The following is an 18,372-nucleotide window of genomic DNA, read 5'->3' on the forward strand; positions in this document are numbered from 1 at the left end:
GTCTGCACCAGAGTTTGATTCTGGCGTTCACACCGACCACAACGCTCCACGGTTCAATCGGACTAAACAAGGCAGGTGTGAACCCGCCCTTAGTGTTAGTTACGTCTCCTCTCGCTGTTCCTCCTCTACTCTGCTACTCGGGAACAGAACGCTGCCGGAGCCCCATTTGTCAAGAGAGCTGTCAATCATGTGGCCACACCCCCTTTTTATAGCATCAAATAACTAATTAAAAGTAAACTTGTCAGAAAAACGAACACTTGGACATAAATCAGCATGATAAGAACTAACTATAATGACAGAAACCATGTTTGAGAAAAATGTATTTGACGTGTATTTTGATTTTATAGTTTGACTCATGTCCCATCTGTTAACATGGAGGAGGCGGGCTTTATGAGCTATACTGCAGCCAGTCAGCAGGGGGCGACAGAGAGGGTTTGGCCTCACTTTTAGGGAGCTGTCATGTCGGCCAGTCTGTGGTTGTGGATGTCACTTGTGTACAAGTTCGGTTGGGATTCCTTGTACAGTTTCTGTTTCGACCTGTCGCTGAGAGCCTTTAGTCTTCACTCTGTCTGCAGCGTTTCACCTTTAATGTTTATTTGAATAGTTTCCTCGACTGAAGCTTGTTTTGTTCCGTTCTTCCGTGCTGAACAGGATTTTTATATTTCGGTATGCATGGACTGCAGCCTCGTGACTTGTGACAATTCGACTGCACTCTCTGAGCTGTTCCTCGTATGTTTAAGACAGCAGCAGTGTGTACAGCCTCACACATCCTCAGTAACGTGTGTGATGTTTGTGTAAACCAGCAGCGATGGGATTTCTACGTTTGTCGCTGCGTGACGGTGCGCGTTTCTTCTCACACACTCTTCCTCCCTCCTTCCTCCCTCTTCCTTCTTCACTCCTCTGATTCCACCTCCTCCATCCATCCATCCATCTATCCAGGCAGCCTGTCTGGACTCAACACCTCCTCCCTCCTTCCCTCCCTCCCTCCCTCCCTCCCTCCTTCCTTCCTCCTTCTACGGCAGAATAGCGGAGGAGAAAAAACTAATGTTTCACCAGCGATAATAACCGAAGCAGCGTCCGTTCACACGCACGTACAGAGAGAGAGGGGATCATCAGCGCTGCAGCAGAGGATCGCTCGGCTGTCAGACGCGGAGGAATGATAATTAGAAAGAGATTGACTCGGCAACAAGAAGAAAAAGAGGAAGAAAAAGGAGGAGGAGAAGAGGAGCTGGGCCTGCAGCAGCAGCAGCAGCAGCAGAGAGGCGAGTGGAGGAATACATGAAGAGAGAGAGCGAGAAGGAGGGATGAATTGATCAGAATCTGATCAAGAAGAAGAAGAGGAGAGGAAAACCGCGGAGCAGCAGCAGCACTTGTGCGTCTTTTTTATCGGAGGGAGATGATGATGGTGACAGCAGCAGCGGAGGAGGAGATAGAGGGATGAGCAGGGATCAATAATCCTCCCTCCTCCTCCTCCTTCCTCCTCCTCCACCTTCATCCTTCCATCACCTCTGCAGGAGCCGCTGAAACCTGTGAGACTCCGCTGCCTGCTTTTTATTCCCGTCGCTTTTTCTGGATGCTGCATCGTGTGTGTGTGTGTGTGTGTTCTGTGTGTGTGTGTGTGTGTGTGTGTGTGTGTGTGTGTGTGTGTGTGTGTGTGTGTGTGTGAGCATGTCATGTATGTGTAACTGTTGCCTATATAGGCCACGAGGACTGGTGGTGTGTGTGTGTGTGCGTGTGTGTGTGTGTGTGTGTCTGTGTGTGTGCATTTTCAGCCTATGTGAACTATTTAGTACGAGATACATGCATACTGAATGTTTGTGCGTGGTGTGTTTCGTGTGTGCGCGTGTGCATGTACGTGCTGTGTGTGTAAAATATGTGTGGGCTGTATGATTGTGCGTGTGTGTGTGTGTGTGTGTGTGTGTGTGTTGCAGATAACTTGACTGTAACATTTGTTCATTAAAATAGTCCTGAAACTGAAAGAATGCAATCAGAATACAAAGAGAAACAGCAGTTCAATCCGCCTACACTCTGTGCATGAAAAGAACACTCTGAACTGGCTCACAGGCTCCACAACAACCCACAACGGGACTACAACTAACAATTATTTTCATCACCAATTAATCTGCCAGTTATTTCCTTGTTTAACAGTGAACGCCGCTCGTCATAGAGACAAAGATGGAGGATGTACAGCAGATCTGTTTGAAATGATGTCGTACAGTTAATGGCTTATTTCCCTTTGAACAAGCACATATTTAATAGACTTGTCATACAGATTGCAAATGACCCCGTGTGGCAGTATGATGGATATTGAATGAGTGACTATGCATACAAACACATGCAAACACCACACATCTTTGTTTTTAAGGTAACGTGGTGAAAGGGCCGCGAATAAATAGTTGAAGAATGTTGATGTGAAGAATCTTCGTTGCCATCGTTCAAAACAACAACGTGAACTCATCGAGGAGCTGCACCTTGTCAGTCGGTCAGTTAGACCTGTCTGTCGTGCCCGGCTCCCATTAGCATCATCTGATGATGAGTTAGCTTCTTATTAATCTCTATAAACAGACACCTGCAGCTAGTTCAGCTAACAATCTGCTCTAGATCAAACATCCACCTTAGATAAATTCCCTTGATGCTGTGTCGCAAAGCCGTTTAGCGTTTAGATTTCCTGACTTCCCTGAATGCATCATAAACGATGGCTCCGCCCTCCGTCTCATGTTACAGTAGTGTTCTTCTCCTCCTGAGGACAGACCTGACAAAGCTTCATGTTGTTCCTAATCTGCATCATGATGTTGTTCTTTCAGCAAACTGAAGAGCCGTTAATTAAAGTCGATCACAAGAATCTGTTTCTGTTTGGGCTTCATCCCGCTGCAGTAAGCCAGAGTGCAGCCTCTGTGTAACTTCCTGTTTACAGTGAGACTGAGACTCAGCACAGACAGATGAACGGGCGCTCCTCCGGGGGATGGGACGAACCGAGAGATGACAGCGTTTATTTAGCAGACACATCTGGAGGGAGAATTTACCTTTGATCTGAACACACAGTCGCTGCTCGAGCTCGAATGCAGCGCATGGAAAAGGACGTGTTAGCTGGAAGTTGTTCATCGCTAAACGCTGGCTGAACTGGAATGCTCGAAATGTTTGCCGTTGCTCCCAGAGGACACATCGTTGTCAGACTATATCCGAGATTGCTGCTTTAGCGGTTAGCATTGTCATCAGCAGGACGCTCGGTTGTCTTGTAAAACTAATATTTTTAAGGCTAATTATTAAATAATACTATTGATTATCACAGGTTTGTATTCCTCTGTAATGTAGCAGAGTTTTAACAATGTTACTTGTTGGGACTCCAACCATTTTCTTTTGCCCCAAAAATACATATTAAGATAATTAAATAAAATATAATCTTCAGTCAATTAGGCGACAAATGGCTTAAACTATTGACACATCCAGCAGCTGATTACTATTTTCTTTTTCAAGAAGATTGATTCAGATGTGCTGAATATAAAATATATTTTTTTATTTGGTCAGATTTAGTTTAATAATGATGACTGAAGGCAGTGAAATGTCCACAGAGAGAAAAAAACGGAATCAAATGTCGATCAGTCTGAGGAGACAAGAGCTCAGTCACTAACAACACGCACACACACACACACACACACACACATGGCTGCGTATACAGTGTGTCTGCCACTGACGATTCAAGCATGAACCTGCAATCTGCAGCGAGCCTGCACACACAGAGAGGAAGGTAGAGAGAGCCTGGCAGAGAGAGAGAGAGAGAGAGAGAGAGAGGCAGAGAGGGATGGTGGTCAGTTAGTGACTCATGAATAATTGAATGTGCTTAATGGGAAGAGATATAAAAGCTGAAACTGTTTGGCCACGTTGCAATAGAGACCAGAGGGCCAGCCATTACCTGTGTGTGTCTGTGAGTGAGTGAGGGTGTGTGTGTGTGCGTGTGTGTGTGTGTGTGTGTGTGTGTGTGTGTGTGTGTGTGTGTGTGTGTGTGTGTGTGTGTGTGTGTGTGTTCACTACCAACAACTTTGCACATCAGTGACTCCAAGTGGCAATTATGGATTAGAACAGAAAGATGTCTTGAAATGACGTCTGCGGGACCTCGAGCCGAGTCCAGTTTGTGCTTTAAAGTGTTTTTGACTTTTAGTAACCACGATAGCTTCGGTTAAGGAGTTTGACGTGTAACACTGGCAGGTGTACAGCTGGAAATCCTTATTGATTTATAAAAGCTGTTGAAGCTAGCCTGATAGCATTAGCTTGGTAAGTTGGAAGATAACTCTTTACACCTGAATCATTTAAAAAAAGACACATTAAAGCTCCTGTGAGGAGTTTTTATCTGGTTATGAAACAGGCTGAAAATATTCCTGATGCCTCTGAGCTACAAACAGACCACCAGGAAGAACATTAATTATTCTATATATTTATTTTTAACGTGTTTAAGTGATGTGACCGGGGCAGTGTCAGGCCAGCAGATTAACAGCACGCTGCGGAAACATAAAGATTCACAGTGAGTGACGTTTGGCTCTTCAAAGAAAGCAGGAGGAGATTTACGACTTACGCGCGAACAGGACGAGATCAGCAGAGAGAGGAGACGCTTTGTCCACAGGGGGCGCCAACCACACACAGCGCTCAGGAGCTGTGAGGACGAGAGCTATACGGCCCAGGCAAAACGTCAGCGGTGTTACCAGTTTGGTAAAACAATAATGGAACAAAGAAACAGCGTTGTTGTTGTGTTGCGAGGTAGCCAGTTATCTGACCCAGGTACGTTAGTAGCTTTTGAAGTGTTGCTGGGCTAATAGTGAAAGAAGGATGAGGAGGTGCCGTGTGTTTGACAGCTCAGCTTTACGCACATTTACATCTTGTCCTCGCACTAGCTTAACTGAAGTTTAGGTGTCTCCAGTAACGCAACAAAAACAGGGTTGCCAACCCCTCTGGTTATGTTAACATGTACTCCAATAACTTGGACTAACCTGGTCAATGGAGACAGCATTAACTCGCAACTGTAGGAACCTAAACCTACTTCCCCAGAACTCCTTATCAGCCACCAGAGTGGACACCACCCTCATTAAAACACACACAGCCAAAGCTGTCACCCAGCATTACAGTATCACAAATAACTAAAAGGACATCTGTGTTGAAAGCTAAAGCCAGCAGACCTGCTCTGCCTGGTTATCATTGCTAAGCTGTGATTGGACAATCACTGATCGAGGACGAGTTTCAGTGAACGGTGAATTAAGAAATCCCATTGTAGCTTTTGCAGGGCTTTACCTGAGACGTCACAGAGGATGTGTCTGTGATACAGTCCACAGGCTGTTTAATGATGTGTGACATGAGCTCTGGAAATGGCAAGCTGTGGCCTGAATGTGGCAACCAAGAGCAGGAAGTGATAGCAACAATTACAACAGCAAAAAAGACCGAAAGAAAAGGAGGTCACATTACTGAATCACACTGTTATTGAGGCTGATTTTGAAATGTTTCGTCTTTGAATATTGTATTAATTGGAATTAATTTGCATTGATTTGGAAAAGTGTTGAAACTGACAAAAAGAGGAAATGGAAAGAAAGAACAAGAGAAACAGAAGGACTAAGACGGAGTGAGGGTGGTGATAGAGAGTAGGAGGACAGGCTGATGGTGTGTGATGATTTTTCTTGTCTCTGATGGCTTAGACAGAGCATGTCATTGGTATTTATGGGCTGAGAGACCTCACACTCCTAGCAACCAGTGAGAAAGAGAGAGAGAGAGACAGAGACAGAAATGAAAGGGATGGAGATGAAAAAGGAACAGCTACATGGAACTACATAAGGAAGAGAAGAACGCACGGAGGAGCAGAAGAGAAAACAAAGATCATGAAGACAGCAGAGAGGATAAAAAAAACAGTAAACGATAAAAGAGAAGAAACAGGCAGTGAGGAAAACTGGAAGTTCATTTTAGTTTAGTTTAGTTTAGTTTTTTAAACCCTGTTTTAACTTATTTTGGGACTAATAAAAAAGTTTTGTAATCCAGTAGATCCAGGGGCGGGTCCAGAGAATTTTTTGGTGGGGGGCACAGGGGGTAACAACAATTAATCTGGGGGGGCCGCCCAAAAGTAACAAAAATGAGGGCTGCCACTGATCGCCCACTACAATATTTATATTGTACAGTTACAAACTGTTTATGTTTTCATCTTGCTTTTCTTGGTCACATTAAATCTGCTGGGTGTACTCTTACCAAGTGGTAACACACAGAACACTAGGATGTTTGCTGTACAGAGTTGGTCAGAAGTTAGTGCTTCTATATGCATACATGAAGATTCTGGAATTTTTAAATGAGGAAGGAGAATTAAGTTCATTTTTAAAGATGTTTAACATTTTATTTAACATTTGAAAAGTTGAGTTGGATCATTAAGCAGTGACAACTCCAAAGTAACATTTAGATTGTCAAGCTTTACCTTTTTAAATATATTAAGGGACAACTGCATTTCAGCAGGCAAGTAATACAAAAGAGTAATTCACATGTTGCTTGTGATAGGTTAATAGCATTTTTAATAAATACTCTACCTTGGGGACCTTTCGGTGTAGCAAAAGTAGGGTGAACTGGGAGGTTCCTGTTGCTGCTGGAGCTGCTGCAGCAGCTGTCATCTGATTCAGCATGGTCATCACCAGGGTCAGTCCTCTCCCTTTGTGCATCTGAAAGTACTGATTGACACAGTCAACACTTCATTAATTCTATTTTGAATTGAATATACATGATTTAATTCTATTTTTAATAAAGTGTACATGATTATTTTTTAAAATAATATATAGCATGAATTGCAGATATTTAACAAATACACAATTTCAAGTGCATAGTGCCAGTTTTATACTGTGTTTAAAAGGAGGTATTTAAATTCCTTTATTCACTGAATAACTGTAAAATCGTGCAGAACACCACATTACACATTTTAAAGCATTTCCCTAATATCTGCATTTTCACCTGGAGGTCCATGAGTGCTGGTCTGACCCTGGAAATTTTGGCCTGTGACAGCTTCCTGGCTGCATTCGGCTTGACTCTGTCTCTGACACTGCTGGTCACCTGCACTCTCCCTAATTTTCTTAGTAAAGAAATTGGAGATCTCTCCCTGCCTCCGTTTCATACTGTAGTATACATTGAAAACGTGTCCATAAACACAATGAAAAGCAACATGTTATTTGTACTGTAACAACATCACAGTGGCAACAATGATATGATACTCTGTTGCAGGGCTCCGGACTCTTTGACCACCATCACTGTCACCGTGCTACTGTTGTTGATTTCGCGGGTCTATTGTCAGTCTCGTGCAATAGTCTGTGTATGAGTCTAGTGCTGCAAGAAGTTTCGCGCCGTTTATGTAGTGACAGTGATATGTGCATTTTCAGTGCAAAAAAAACAATTTTCGTCCCAACTGCGTTCCAGGGGCTATTAATTATCGTCTCAAATACATATTTTTACGACGACGGGACTGTGTTAGTCTGGAGCCCTGCTCTGTTGTTGACTGTTAATTCAAGTTGCAAAACGTGAAACACACGACAGATGCTATTGCTAACATTACTGAAATAGTGGAGAGATGTTTAAGTTTATCTAGATGGAGAGCTAACTAAACTTTAGTTTAGTTAGCCCTTAGTTTAGTTAGTTACTAAAACACACCTGCAGTGTTGTTTAATAACAGTTTCCCATGCAAATTGAACCAAATTAGTTGGCAAAACATTGTTAAAGAACCTGTAGTGTTCTGTTCTTACCTTAACTCGGTGCACCTAGGAGCATCACGTCGCAAAAAAGTCCGTGACTGGTGAAGTTACACGACGAGTTCGTTAGCGGAGCCACTTCCTTTGTTTCTTTTTCCAAAATAAAAGCCTTCATGAGTTCTTAACACAGTCTAGTCACACAAGGTTTCAGCTTTGCTTCCGTTTTAACATGCAGCGTCGGTAAAGAGCTTTACACAATGATTGACATTACCACGAGTCAATGACCATTGGGGGGGCACACGGGGTGGCCAATCAGATTGCAGGGGGGGCGGGTGCCCCCCCGTGCCACCATGGAAGCCCCGCCTCTGAGTAGATCGTTTCAGTCAGCAGCCCCAAAGCTGGCTGTAATGGCTTCAGTGTAGTCTCTCAGGGCAAATGTGTCTGAGCAAAGTCCGCCACTAAGGGGGCCTTCACATCAGGGGCCCGGGCCCGGATCCGAGTCCACTTGACCCCAAAGTCCGGTTCGTTTGATAAGTGTGAACACTGTGTACTGTACTCGGGCACAGTTCGTTGATCCGGTCCACTTAAAAAGGTGGTCTCGAGTACGGTTCATGTGTACTCGGGTACGGTACGCATCAGGTGTGAAAGCTTACCGTACCAAACCACGGAAGTGGACTGCTTTTTATAATGTTTCTGCGTATGCGTGCAGCACAGCCGATCTCATCCTCTGAGCTGCACGGCCACGGCTGATACCGTAGGAATGTAGGTGAGAAGGTCGTTAAGATTTTCTTCAAAATAAGAATTATAGTGGGCATAGTCCGAAGGTCGGCTCCATTGTTTGGGCTTGGGATCATGCTCGCTTTTCTACACTGGAATGACAACATAAACAATGTTCCATAGTTGATGATACTCTTCTTCTTCTCCTTGTTTATGAGGCGCATTACCGCGACCTTCTGCTGCGGAGTCCTACCGCAAGTGTGATCGGGTACGGAACAAAATTACTAATGTGAAAGCTGATCGGCGGGTACGAAGCAATCGTACCTAATGTGAAAACGCCCTAAGTGTCTGAGACCATTACTGAAAGGATCCCTACAGAGATAGACCTTTTTGTTACAGAGGAAGATGATTTTTTTTAACCAGAAACGGACGTTACATCGCTCTGTGGAAAGCCACCAGACTCCATTGACAAGAACAGTGGTGGTACTTTGCAGAAGTTGCTGGTCTACGTCTGCTGCCTGGTTGTTTTTGATGTTGTGTGGCTTTGATGTTTTAAATGGTTAGCGAGGATCCAACACCACATTTGCGTAACAAACAAACAACAATCCAAGTGTCAGCGTCGAACAAGCGACTCCAGTAGTAGATTCACTGGTTTTGTGGAAGTAGTCTGGTGGCTCAGAAGAGACTGATGTAACAGCTGTTAAATCTTCCTCTGTAACACAAAGGTCTATCTCTGTAGGGATCCTCTCAGTAATGCTGTCAGACAATTAGAATAACAATCTGAGCCTGTCAGTGGAAACAACAAGAACTTTTAGTGGACGCACTTAGTGGTTTGCCCCTTAGGATTACATAGCAGCCAGTTTTGCGGCTGTATCTTGAGTTGATATTTCCTGTTTACTCCTACTCTCCTGTTTAACAACCTACAATCTTCTCATCTACTCTGTCTTTTCTTCTTTTTCATGTACCTGATGGATCACTTGAAGGAGTATCTTGTTATGCCATCCAACGGGATGATAATGACGGTGAATTTGAGATGCCTCACCGTATCCAGGAGGAAGAAGAACATCTGACATGACATTTAACCTTTGTGCATCACTTCCTCTGACAGACCGTCTGCAGGATGACAGCCTGAGTCCTGCAGGTGAACCCATGGACCAGGAAGAGGTGCACCTCTTCTCTTCAAAGTTTTTCAGAAGATGATCTTCGGTAGACGCTGCATTTTAATTTTGAGGAGCTTTGCGTTGTGTTGATTTAAAGAGGTTCCAGACTGGTTGTGGATGGAAAGAGTCCGAACTGAATTCCTGCCTCTTTTCTTGCCCCAGATGTCCAGGCTGTTTGATTTGGAGCATCACCACAGGGGTTCTGACCCCAGGATTTTATTTTAAGGCACAACAGGAAAGCCGGTTATTCGTCATCTTGTTTGCGAGCTTGTATACGTTCGTGCAGACTGCATTTCTGCAGCGGCACTTGGAAACATTTTAGTGGATGCGCTGGACAAGCTGCCGTTGCTCAACAATGCTACCGTGTGATACCTTTGACCCAGAGGGACAAATGAAGTCTCTATCAGCTATGGTCTCCATATCTGCTTCGTGCAAACCTATATTCTAATCTTCTGCATGGAGTGCAAAGAGTGGATACAACTGACTTACTGACAAACAGACACACACACAGCTGTTTTGTTGTGGGGGAGAACACATCTCTTTCTCTATACTTGTTCTGTTTTCAACTGTCATGGGTCTGAGTCCAAACAAAAACACCTGACTGAACCGGGGGATGGTCGACGATTCAATAAACTTCTCCGATTGGAGCCAGCAAGGACGAGGTCCATCTTGATCTTTAAATCAGAACTCCAAGAAGAGAAAGTCCTCTCCCCCCCACTTACCTCTGGTGGGGGGGAGGGTGAAGGACAGTAGCGGTGTAGGGCTTAGGGCCATAAGGTGTAGTTTTGTAGTTATTAGAGGTTAGGTTGTAGACTAGACTGTAGAGTAAAGTAGCTTTACTCTCCTATAAGTATTAGTTTCCTCCTTTAACTGTTTTACCACTTTACTAACCTCTGTGATATCTAACACTTAGCAATTTAGCCTTTAGCTCTGCTCCAGTTAGCGCAGAAGTTTAGCATTTAGCTCAGTGCCAGCTGGCAGTGTCCAACCTGGATCTAACCAACTGTAACAGCCAACTGCGTATAGGCTCTTCAGTTTATTATTTAGAGCATTAGCGAACCTTGGTCGCTGGGTGATCACCCAATTATTGTTTAGCCTGAGGTTCCCTAGCCATTAGCCTGTGTGCTAGCTCTCAACTCAGCTAGACATGGATGCTAATCAAGGCCCAGGCCAGGGCAGCCCAGAGAGCCCTAACCGGGCCGTGGAGTACCTTCTTGAGCTCAACAACATCATTGAGAGCCAGCAGAAGCTTCTAGAAACCCAGCGGCGCCGAATCGAGGAACTAGAGGTCCAGCTTGACCGGCTCAGCCAGGAGAACAAAGACCTGCGCTTGGACCGGCAACCTGTTGCTCCACCTCCACCTGCTCCTCCCCCTGAACCTCCTATTCCTCCTCCTCCGCCACCACCTCCACCAACTCAGACTACATCGGCATCCATTTCTACCAAGAATCACCACCAATACCACAACAGCCAACACCAAGCTCCTCCCCAGCCTCCCACCTCGATCCCCCTCCACCACAGCCACGGCCACCACCACCACCAGCATCATCAGCACCACCACCACCACTCCTCCCACCACTCCTACAACAGCACCAACAGCACCAGTATGACCGCAATCCTCGTTCCTGGCCCTTCTCCGTCTTCAGCCCCGAGCTCCATCTCCATCCCGACTCCAATCCCATCGCCGATCTCCTCCTCAGCTCCGGCTCCGCCTCCCCCGCCTCCGATCCCACCCAGGGATCAGCCAAGAGCCCACAGCCGGCTGACCCGAGCTCCATCCACCAGCACCGGCACCAACACCAACTTTGTGGAGAAAGAGAAAGAGAGGCTTGAGCGGCTGCACAGAGCCAACGCCTCCAACAACCACCACGCCCACACCCTCCACCACCACAAATCGTAAGTAACAGTTTAAGGTATTTTTACTACAATCAAAGCCAAAGGTGGCACGAGAGGAAGGCAAACCTGATCTGAGCAGTGGACAGGAACAAACAAAGTTTACCTCCTAAATAATGGCTGGATTAACACAGGATGCCATGTTGAAATCGGCTCAGTTATATAAAGGAGGTATCACCGTTTTTCACCTCCCTCAGATTCTCTCCGTTTCAAAGCCATGAATTTGAAACAGAGAAAATCTGTTGGTACATTCAAATGTTTTGTTTCTTCAGTTTTAAAGGGTAATATTTGCCTGTAAACCATGATTGTGACTCTTCAGTTAATATGGCATCCTTTCACTAAATTTCCATAATCAAACTCCGCTTCCAGTCTGTCGTCCCACTGCCTGTTTTGCCAAAGCTCGTGTTAATCTTTGACTTTGATCGCTACTAACTTTGCAGCTTCTCTCACGCAGGTTTTGTGAAAGCCTAGAAGTGTGTGCCCACATGCTAATATGAGCTGGAGACATAATTGTTGCTTGATTCTTTGCTGGCAAAAGAGATTTCAAAGCAAAGCTGTATTACTGAATTGTTGCAAAGCGGTTTGGACTGTGAGAGGTGACTGAAGTTAAACATTGAAGTGTTTCTTCCTCCAAAGTTGTGCGGGCAGCTGATGGCCCTGTGAGTTCTCTCTGTGGTGGGATTGGTGGGTGTACGGAGCTGATAAATATTTATCCTTTTATCTGCTAATAGGGCTACAGAGTGGAAGGTTGTAGTGGGAATTTGCATTTTGCTGAAGAGCAGGAGTGCATGAGACTCCCGAGACAAAGGAACTAAACGATAACAGGATCTCTAACGCTGATAATTGGAGGAGCAAAGACTGAGTAGTGTTATGTAATAGATATTTCTGCTGAGCAGCAGTAGGATTGGTTGTCCATAATGGCAACAAACTGTGCCTTATGTAAAATGCAGTTGTTGACGTGTCGCCATGGTTACCACTTGTCAGGTAACTCGGAAGCTCCTTTTTCTGTTTTGGCACTTTTTTTTGATGCTCTGAGGACGTTTTCAGTCACAACTCTGTGGCAGGCTGGAACTGGGTTTTTTAAATGGCATCACTATCTCAGGAGCGTCCTATCAGGAAGTGTTGTCCTCTTTGTACACAGGGCTGCTGTGTGCCGCAGGCAGCAGGACGCAGGACGCAGGGCTGCAGCTGTCCCATGCGTCTACCGGGCACATTCTTTGTAGCCAGCAGCTCCGAACTGCTGTCTTCAGTCATGGCGATTGCTGTTGCTATGCAACTGTGGAAAACGTGTGTGAAGGACGACACTCTTGCTAACAGCTGAAATGTTTTTAACCTCGCTCGATGCTCGGAGCGTTTAAAGCTCTGCTGAGCTCGCACCGCTGCGGGGAAGGCAGAGCACTGCCTCCTTTCCTCCGCAAACACAGCAAAAAGCAGGATTCTGATGGAGCTGCAGAGATGAATGCTGGGAAACGCAGTGATGACTCATGGACACAGATTAAATAGTACTATTGCTTTGTCTTATAAGCTCTCATACATACAGCCAAAAGGAGACAGGTACATAGTGTGACTCAGACGTTCAGATCTGGATTCATCTTAAGGGATTTAAGTGCAGAAAAAAAATCCCCCATCCCTAAATCATGGGGCGTTCAGGTGCAGCTGATATGCTGAGAAAAAGCTGACCTAAAGCCTGCAAATGATGTGCCAGGCAGGGAACGATGATGAAGTCCGACAGCAGTGACGATAAGGCTGATTCGTTATGAAATCACACAGTACAATCGGCTGCTCGCTGCCTCTTCCACTGACTGAGTGTGAGCCAACAAATCCCACACTGCACTGGGGCAGATTATAGCACGGAGGCACGACTGCATGTTGCAAAGCTGCCTACTCTGGTTTGTGAGTGATTTCGTATACGGCGTGATGCAGCAAAATGCAAAACACCCTGACACAAATTTATCTTGCAGCGCCTTGCAGCTCCTCGGGCTGAAGACACACACACACACACACACACAAGGAAGCAGAAAATAATGTAGGACATGAAGGAGCAGTGCAAACATTTCATCTGCAGAGACACAGAGCTGCAGCAGTGTTATGAAATTGATATGCAAATCAAATACACACATGGATTCCCAGAATCCTCAGGATTTGTGGCTCATAAATCTTGCAGTCTCGGTGAGACTAATGGAAAACTAACTTAACAGCACAATTCAGGTTGTTATGTAAAATTGTGGAAGCCACGAGAGGCAGTGATTTGCAGCACACGGACTCGTCGCTGCAGAACAGTGTCAGCTACACATGCAGCAGCCTGAAATAGACACTTAAACTGAGGCGTAGTAAACGGAATGAAAAATGCAAAACATGACTATGAACCTAAACGACTTCATGAAAGATTCAAGAGTGAAGGCGAGGAAACTGTGAACTCGTCATCCTGCAGCCTCGTTCTCAAAAGCATCGATGGGTGGAAGTTTCTGAAGAGACTAAAAAGTATACATTTCATATTTTCTTCTCGTTGGAGGACAACCCCTGATTCCTAAAGTGTAGAAGCTGCTCCAGTCGACATGATGATCAGTCTTCAGATGCTGGATTTTAGTTTCTTTATTATATATCCTTTAACTCTTCTGAGTGGTGGAGGAGAAATGATGACGGTTATCTGCGTCTGATTTTACTGGCTGAACCTGCAGCACTTGCACTGGTACTGAGGAACCTGAGGTCTGTGTGAGTCTTAGTTGATGAGATGGTCCCAAAAGTTTTGGACTTGCTCCAGTGGATTTCTTCAGCCGGCAGCAGTGAAACGGTCTGTATGGCTACATCAACCACTAAAAGTTCTTGTTGTTTCCACTGACAGGCTCAGATTGTTCTTCTAAGTGTGTGACAACATGACAGAAAGGATCCCTACAGAGATAGACCTTTGTGTTACAGAGGAAGATGATTGTTTTAACCACACACAGACGTTACATCGCTCTCTGCACACACACCAGACTCCATTGAGAAAAGCAGTCATTTTAGCCCCTGAACACAAGAGTTGCTGGTCGACTGTTACCTGGGTCAGTTTGTTTTTTTAATGTTGCTCTGACTAATAATTGCAGTAAAAAAGAGAAGCTTCAAAGCCCTTGATATTCTGAATACTCTGTCCCCAGTTGCAGTCGGTTGTATTCAGGCTCATGTGATGTTCCGGAAACATGCGAGAATAACAGTTCCTGACTCTCTCTCTTTTCTACAAAACAAAGATGAAGTAGAAAATGACCACTGCAGACATTAATACAGATTTATCTCTGCTGACACTGATCATTGTCGTTAGAGAAACTTCAGTAATACTCGTCAGTGCTCAGATGAGTTGAACACATGAGACCGTAACGATGCCGTAACCATCATTAGACGTCAGTGCTGTGACATGTTATCGATCCAGAAGAAAGCCGGTGATGGAGAACAGTTGTGGTAATGAACAGAGAGAGTGATGTTGTTCTGCAGTGTGGAGGTGGAGGAGTCAGAGGAGTCAGATCTGTAGGATTCACGTGGACGAAGAGGAGAGAGAGAAATGAAGCAAAATACATGTGAAGAGGATGCATCATTCACTTTTCTCTTCTTCTCTGCAGGGTCTTTCTCTCCATCGTTCCCTCTCCCCTGTTATTAACCTGTGATCTGTATCCGGATAACAACAGCTGCTTGTTAGACCTATGCATATAAACCTGCTATTAAGAACTGTTGTCAATATTTACTTTAGCGTGTCAACAAGCTAATGCATCTCAATTTTAGGGGGGAAGGATGCAGGATAACCTCAAGATACCTCTCAGAGGTGCAACATGACACGTGCAAACTAACGGGACAGACCGAGCTAGCTTAGATGGGCCGAGTTAGCGAGGCTACTTGAGATCTCTTTACATTACTCAAAGCTATAACATGTAACATTTCTCTATTTAATTGTTGGAATATATTGGACATGCCTCTGATAACACCTCACATGCAGACGACAGTCTCTGTGACTACGACAGTCTCTGCACCCATATTCAACACAATAATTCATTAGCTTTGAAGAAAATCAACTTGTTTTAGCAGGAAATCAATGATTTTTCAGTGAGGCTGCCGTTGGAAACTCCTTTTCTATAGCAGCGAAGAAGAGCTGAATTCATGTGTTCATCATGTTACATGAACATGCTCTCAGTCTCAGCAGATACACAAGGCTCAGATAGTGGAATTGGTATGGGAACATCTTCAATGTGTTTTGTTAATTCGATTCGATGATAAGTTTTGTGTTTGTCCATGACGTCATTATAAACTGTGTCTTACAACTTAGTGACGACATGCGGACAGCAGGGGGCGACTGTGATCCTGCTGCAGGAGGTTGTTGTTCACATAATCTGTTTAAATAATCTAGCCCAAAAACCATCAGCGACTGTGTCCACTAACAGCCTGTTTTGTGCTGGCAGCGTCCAGGACCTGAGTTTCAGAGCGCTTCTCATCAGCGCTTACTGTTGCTAGGTTACGTGAGGTGTGTGGCAGCACTTCCGCTTCCCTTGGTCGTGACCGTGAAGTCTGTTTTAAATCGCTCTGCATGCTTAATATTTGCTTTTATTCACAGAATTTTTACAAAGATGACAAAACAGTGTAAAGGAGTCGTGTCCTGACGTTAGCAGCAGCTCTACACCTGGAAATAGTTCGCTCAAAAACCAAAGGATTGGCGTCTCCTCCACCATTGTTGTTGACAAGTTAATATCAGAAGTCCCGCCCCTTCTTGATTTGGTTGGTCGGTGAGGGAGGAGTGACATTGACGAGCGCAGCAGTGTTCCTAAAGTGTTCCTGGCAGCTGACGCCGAGGATGTTTTTGCGCTGAAAACGCTGGACTGCATTAGTTTGTGCAGAAAATAGGCGCTGGACACGCTGGGCCCTAAAAGCTGGAGCATTGGTTAAAAACCTTCAGAACCTTTATGTCGATCTGATTCTGCTGATACAGTCCTCTTTATTACCGTGACTGAGACCTCTCATGGCAGAAATGACTTCCTGTGTGTTTAAACCAAAAAGACTTTGGGACAGGAAGCAAAGAAAGTGGAAACATTTTACTGTTGTTTTTATACATTTTGTTCTGTGTATTTTTTTTGTGTGATTCAGCAGATGGTTCAGATCGGTCGTTTACACCTGGCTGAGATGTGTCCGTATATTAATGTGGGTGAGATGATCTGACTGCATTTTGATCTTCTCTCACATGTTGCTCTGATCCAGATATTCACACACAGATCACATGTTCAGACCAGGAGGAGCTTTTAAGCCTCCTCTGTGTTTTTCTGCTTTAGGCACAAATGTAGAAACGATTGTAATTTAGACTCTAGATACCTCTCTCTACCCTCTCTCTACCCTCTCTCACTCTCTCTCTACCCTCTCTCTACCCTCTCTCTACCCTCTCTCACTCTCTCTCACTCTCTCTCTACCCTCTCTCTACCCTCTCTCACTCTCTCTCTACCCTCTCTCTACCCTCTCTCTACCCTCTCTCTACCCTCTCTCACTCTCTCTCTACCCTCTCTCTACCCTCTCTCTACCCTCTCTCTACCCTCTCTCACTCTCTCTCACTCTCTCTCTACCCTCTCTCTACCCTCTCTCACTCTCTCTCACTCTCTCTCTACCCTCTCTCTACCCTCTCTCACTCTCTCTCTACCTCCTCTCTACCCTCTCTCTACCCTCTCTCACTCTCTCTCTACCCTCTCTCTACCCTCTCTCTACCCTCTCTCACTCTCTCTTTACCCTCTCTCTACCCTCTCTCACTCTCTCTCTACCCTCTCTCTACCCTCTCTCACTCTCTCTCTACCTCCTCTCTACCCTCTCTCTACCCTCTCTCACTCTCTCTCTACCCTCTCTCTACCCTCTCTCTACCCTCTCTTTACCCTCTCTCTACCCTCTCTCACTCTCTCTCTCTACCCTCTCTCACTCTCTCCCTCTCCCTCTCCCTCTCTGTCTCTCTCTCTATGTCTCTCTCTCTCTCCCTCTCTCTCTCTCTGTCTCTCTCCCTCCCTCTCTCTCTCTCTCTCTCTCTCTCTGACCCCGTTTCTGTAAACAGCGGCTGACATCTCGTCCTCTGTGTGCTGATGACGATAACAGGAGTGTAAATGAGCTCTGTCAGCAGCACTGCTGCGCCAGGTGTGTGTGTGTGTGTGTGTGTGTGTGTGTGTGTTGTTACCCCATCAGTTCAGTGTCCTGGAAACAGCCTCCTGCCAAGTGTAGCAGCTCAGCCAGCCTCCTGAGTGTTTTAAGGCATAAACAGAATCTCTGACATGTTTTCTGACAGTGAGACACGCTTTAATTTTTTACATGTTTCTGGTGCTTATTTTACTGTGTGTGTGTGTGTGTGTGTGTGTGTGTGTGTGTGTGTGTGTGTGTGTGTGTGTGTGTGTGTGTGCGTGCGCGTGCGCGTGTGTAGAAGCTCATAGTGTTGACTCAGTAGTTTATCGCAGGTCGATGTAAAGCCCCTCGTCAGCGCTGACTGTTCTGTGATATTCCTGAGTTAAACATGTTTCCTCCAACAAACTGCACCAATTAAAGGCTTCACACGAGGCAGGAGGCGAGTGAAGACGAGCTCACGCGTGTTTTTAATGAGGTCGGTTCACATGAGGCACAAGAAGCTGCGTATGAACTCTCAGATGTGCTGCTGCTTCATGGTTCACCAGCCAGCAGGTGCTGACATGTACCTGTGGGGTCTCCACTCCAAATACTTCCTTTAAACACTTTCTGACTAGTTTATTTATGACTTTATGATCTCGTAGATTTGCTAGTTTATTCTCACAAATTTGTCTGGCAAATTTACGACTTTAATTTCTGAGCTTTTGAGTTTTTTCTCAGGATACGACTCTTCTGCTCCGGCTCAGTGTTTAGTTAGTGTGTTTTTACAGAGACCCGAACACGCTGTGGTAGAATCAGGACTGTAGCTGCTGTAG

The 18,372-nt window shown here is 45.2% G+C and overlaps 1 protein-coding gene across 1 annotated transcript in view; it reads left to right on the top strand.

The window, feature by feature from the left end:
• Positions 1-1,012: 1,012 nt before the first annotated feature.
• Positions 1,013-18,372, top strand: part of LOC138590210 (IQ motif and SEC7 domain-containing protein 2-like) — a 145,621-nt gene continuing 128,261 nt past the window's right edge. Inside the window, exons 1-2 of the mRNA XM_069660796.1 lie at positions 1,013-1,529; positions 9,389-11,461. Coding sequence (XP_069516897.1) covers positions 10,713-11,461 — 749 coding nt within the window. The 5' untranslated portion in view covers positions 1,013-1,529; positions 9,389-10,712. The remainder of the gene's footprint in view (positions 1,530-9,388; positions 11,462-18,372) is intronic.

Source organism: Semicossyphus pulcher, unplaced genomic scaffold (assembly GCF_022749685.1).
Source record: "Semicossyphus pulcher isolate SPU_LCO1_2020_fin unplaced genomic scaffold, fSemPul1.0.p SCAF_13, whole genome shotgun sequence".
In the NCBI taxonomy this organism is placed as follows: Eukaryota; Metazoa; Chordata; class Actinopteri; order Labriformes; family Labridae; genus Semicossyphus; species Semicossyphus pulcher.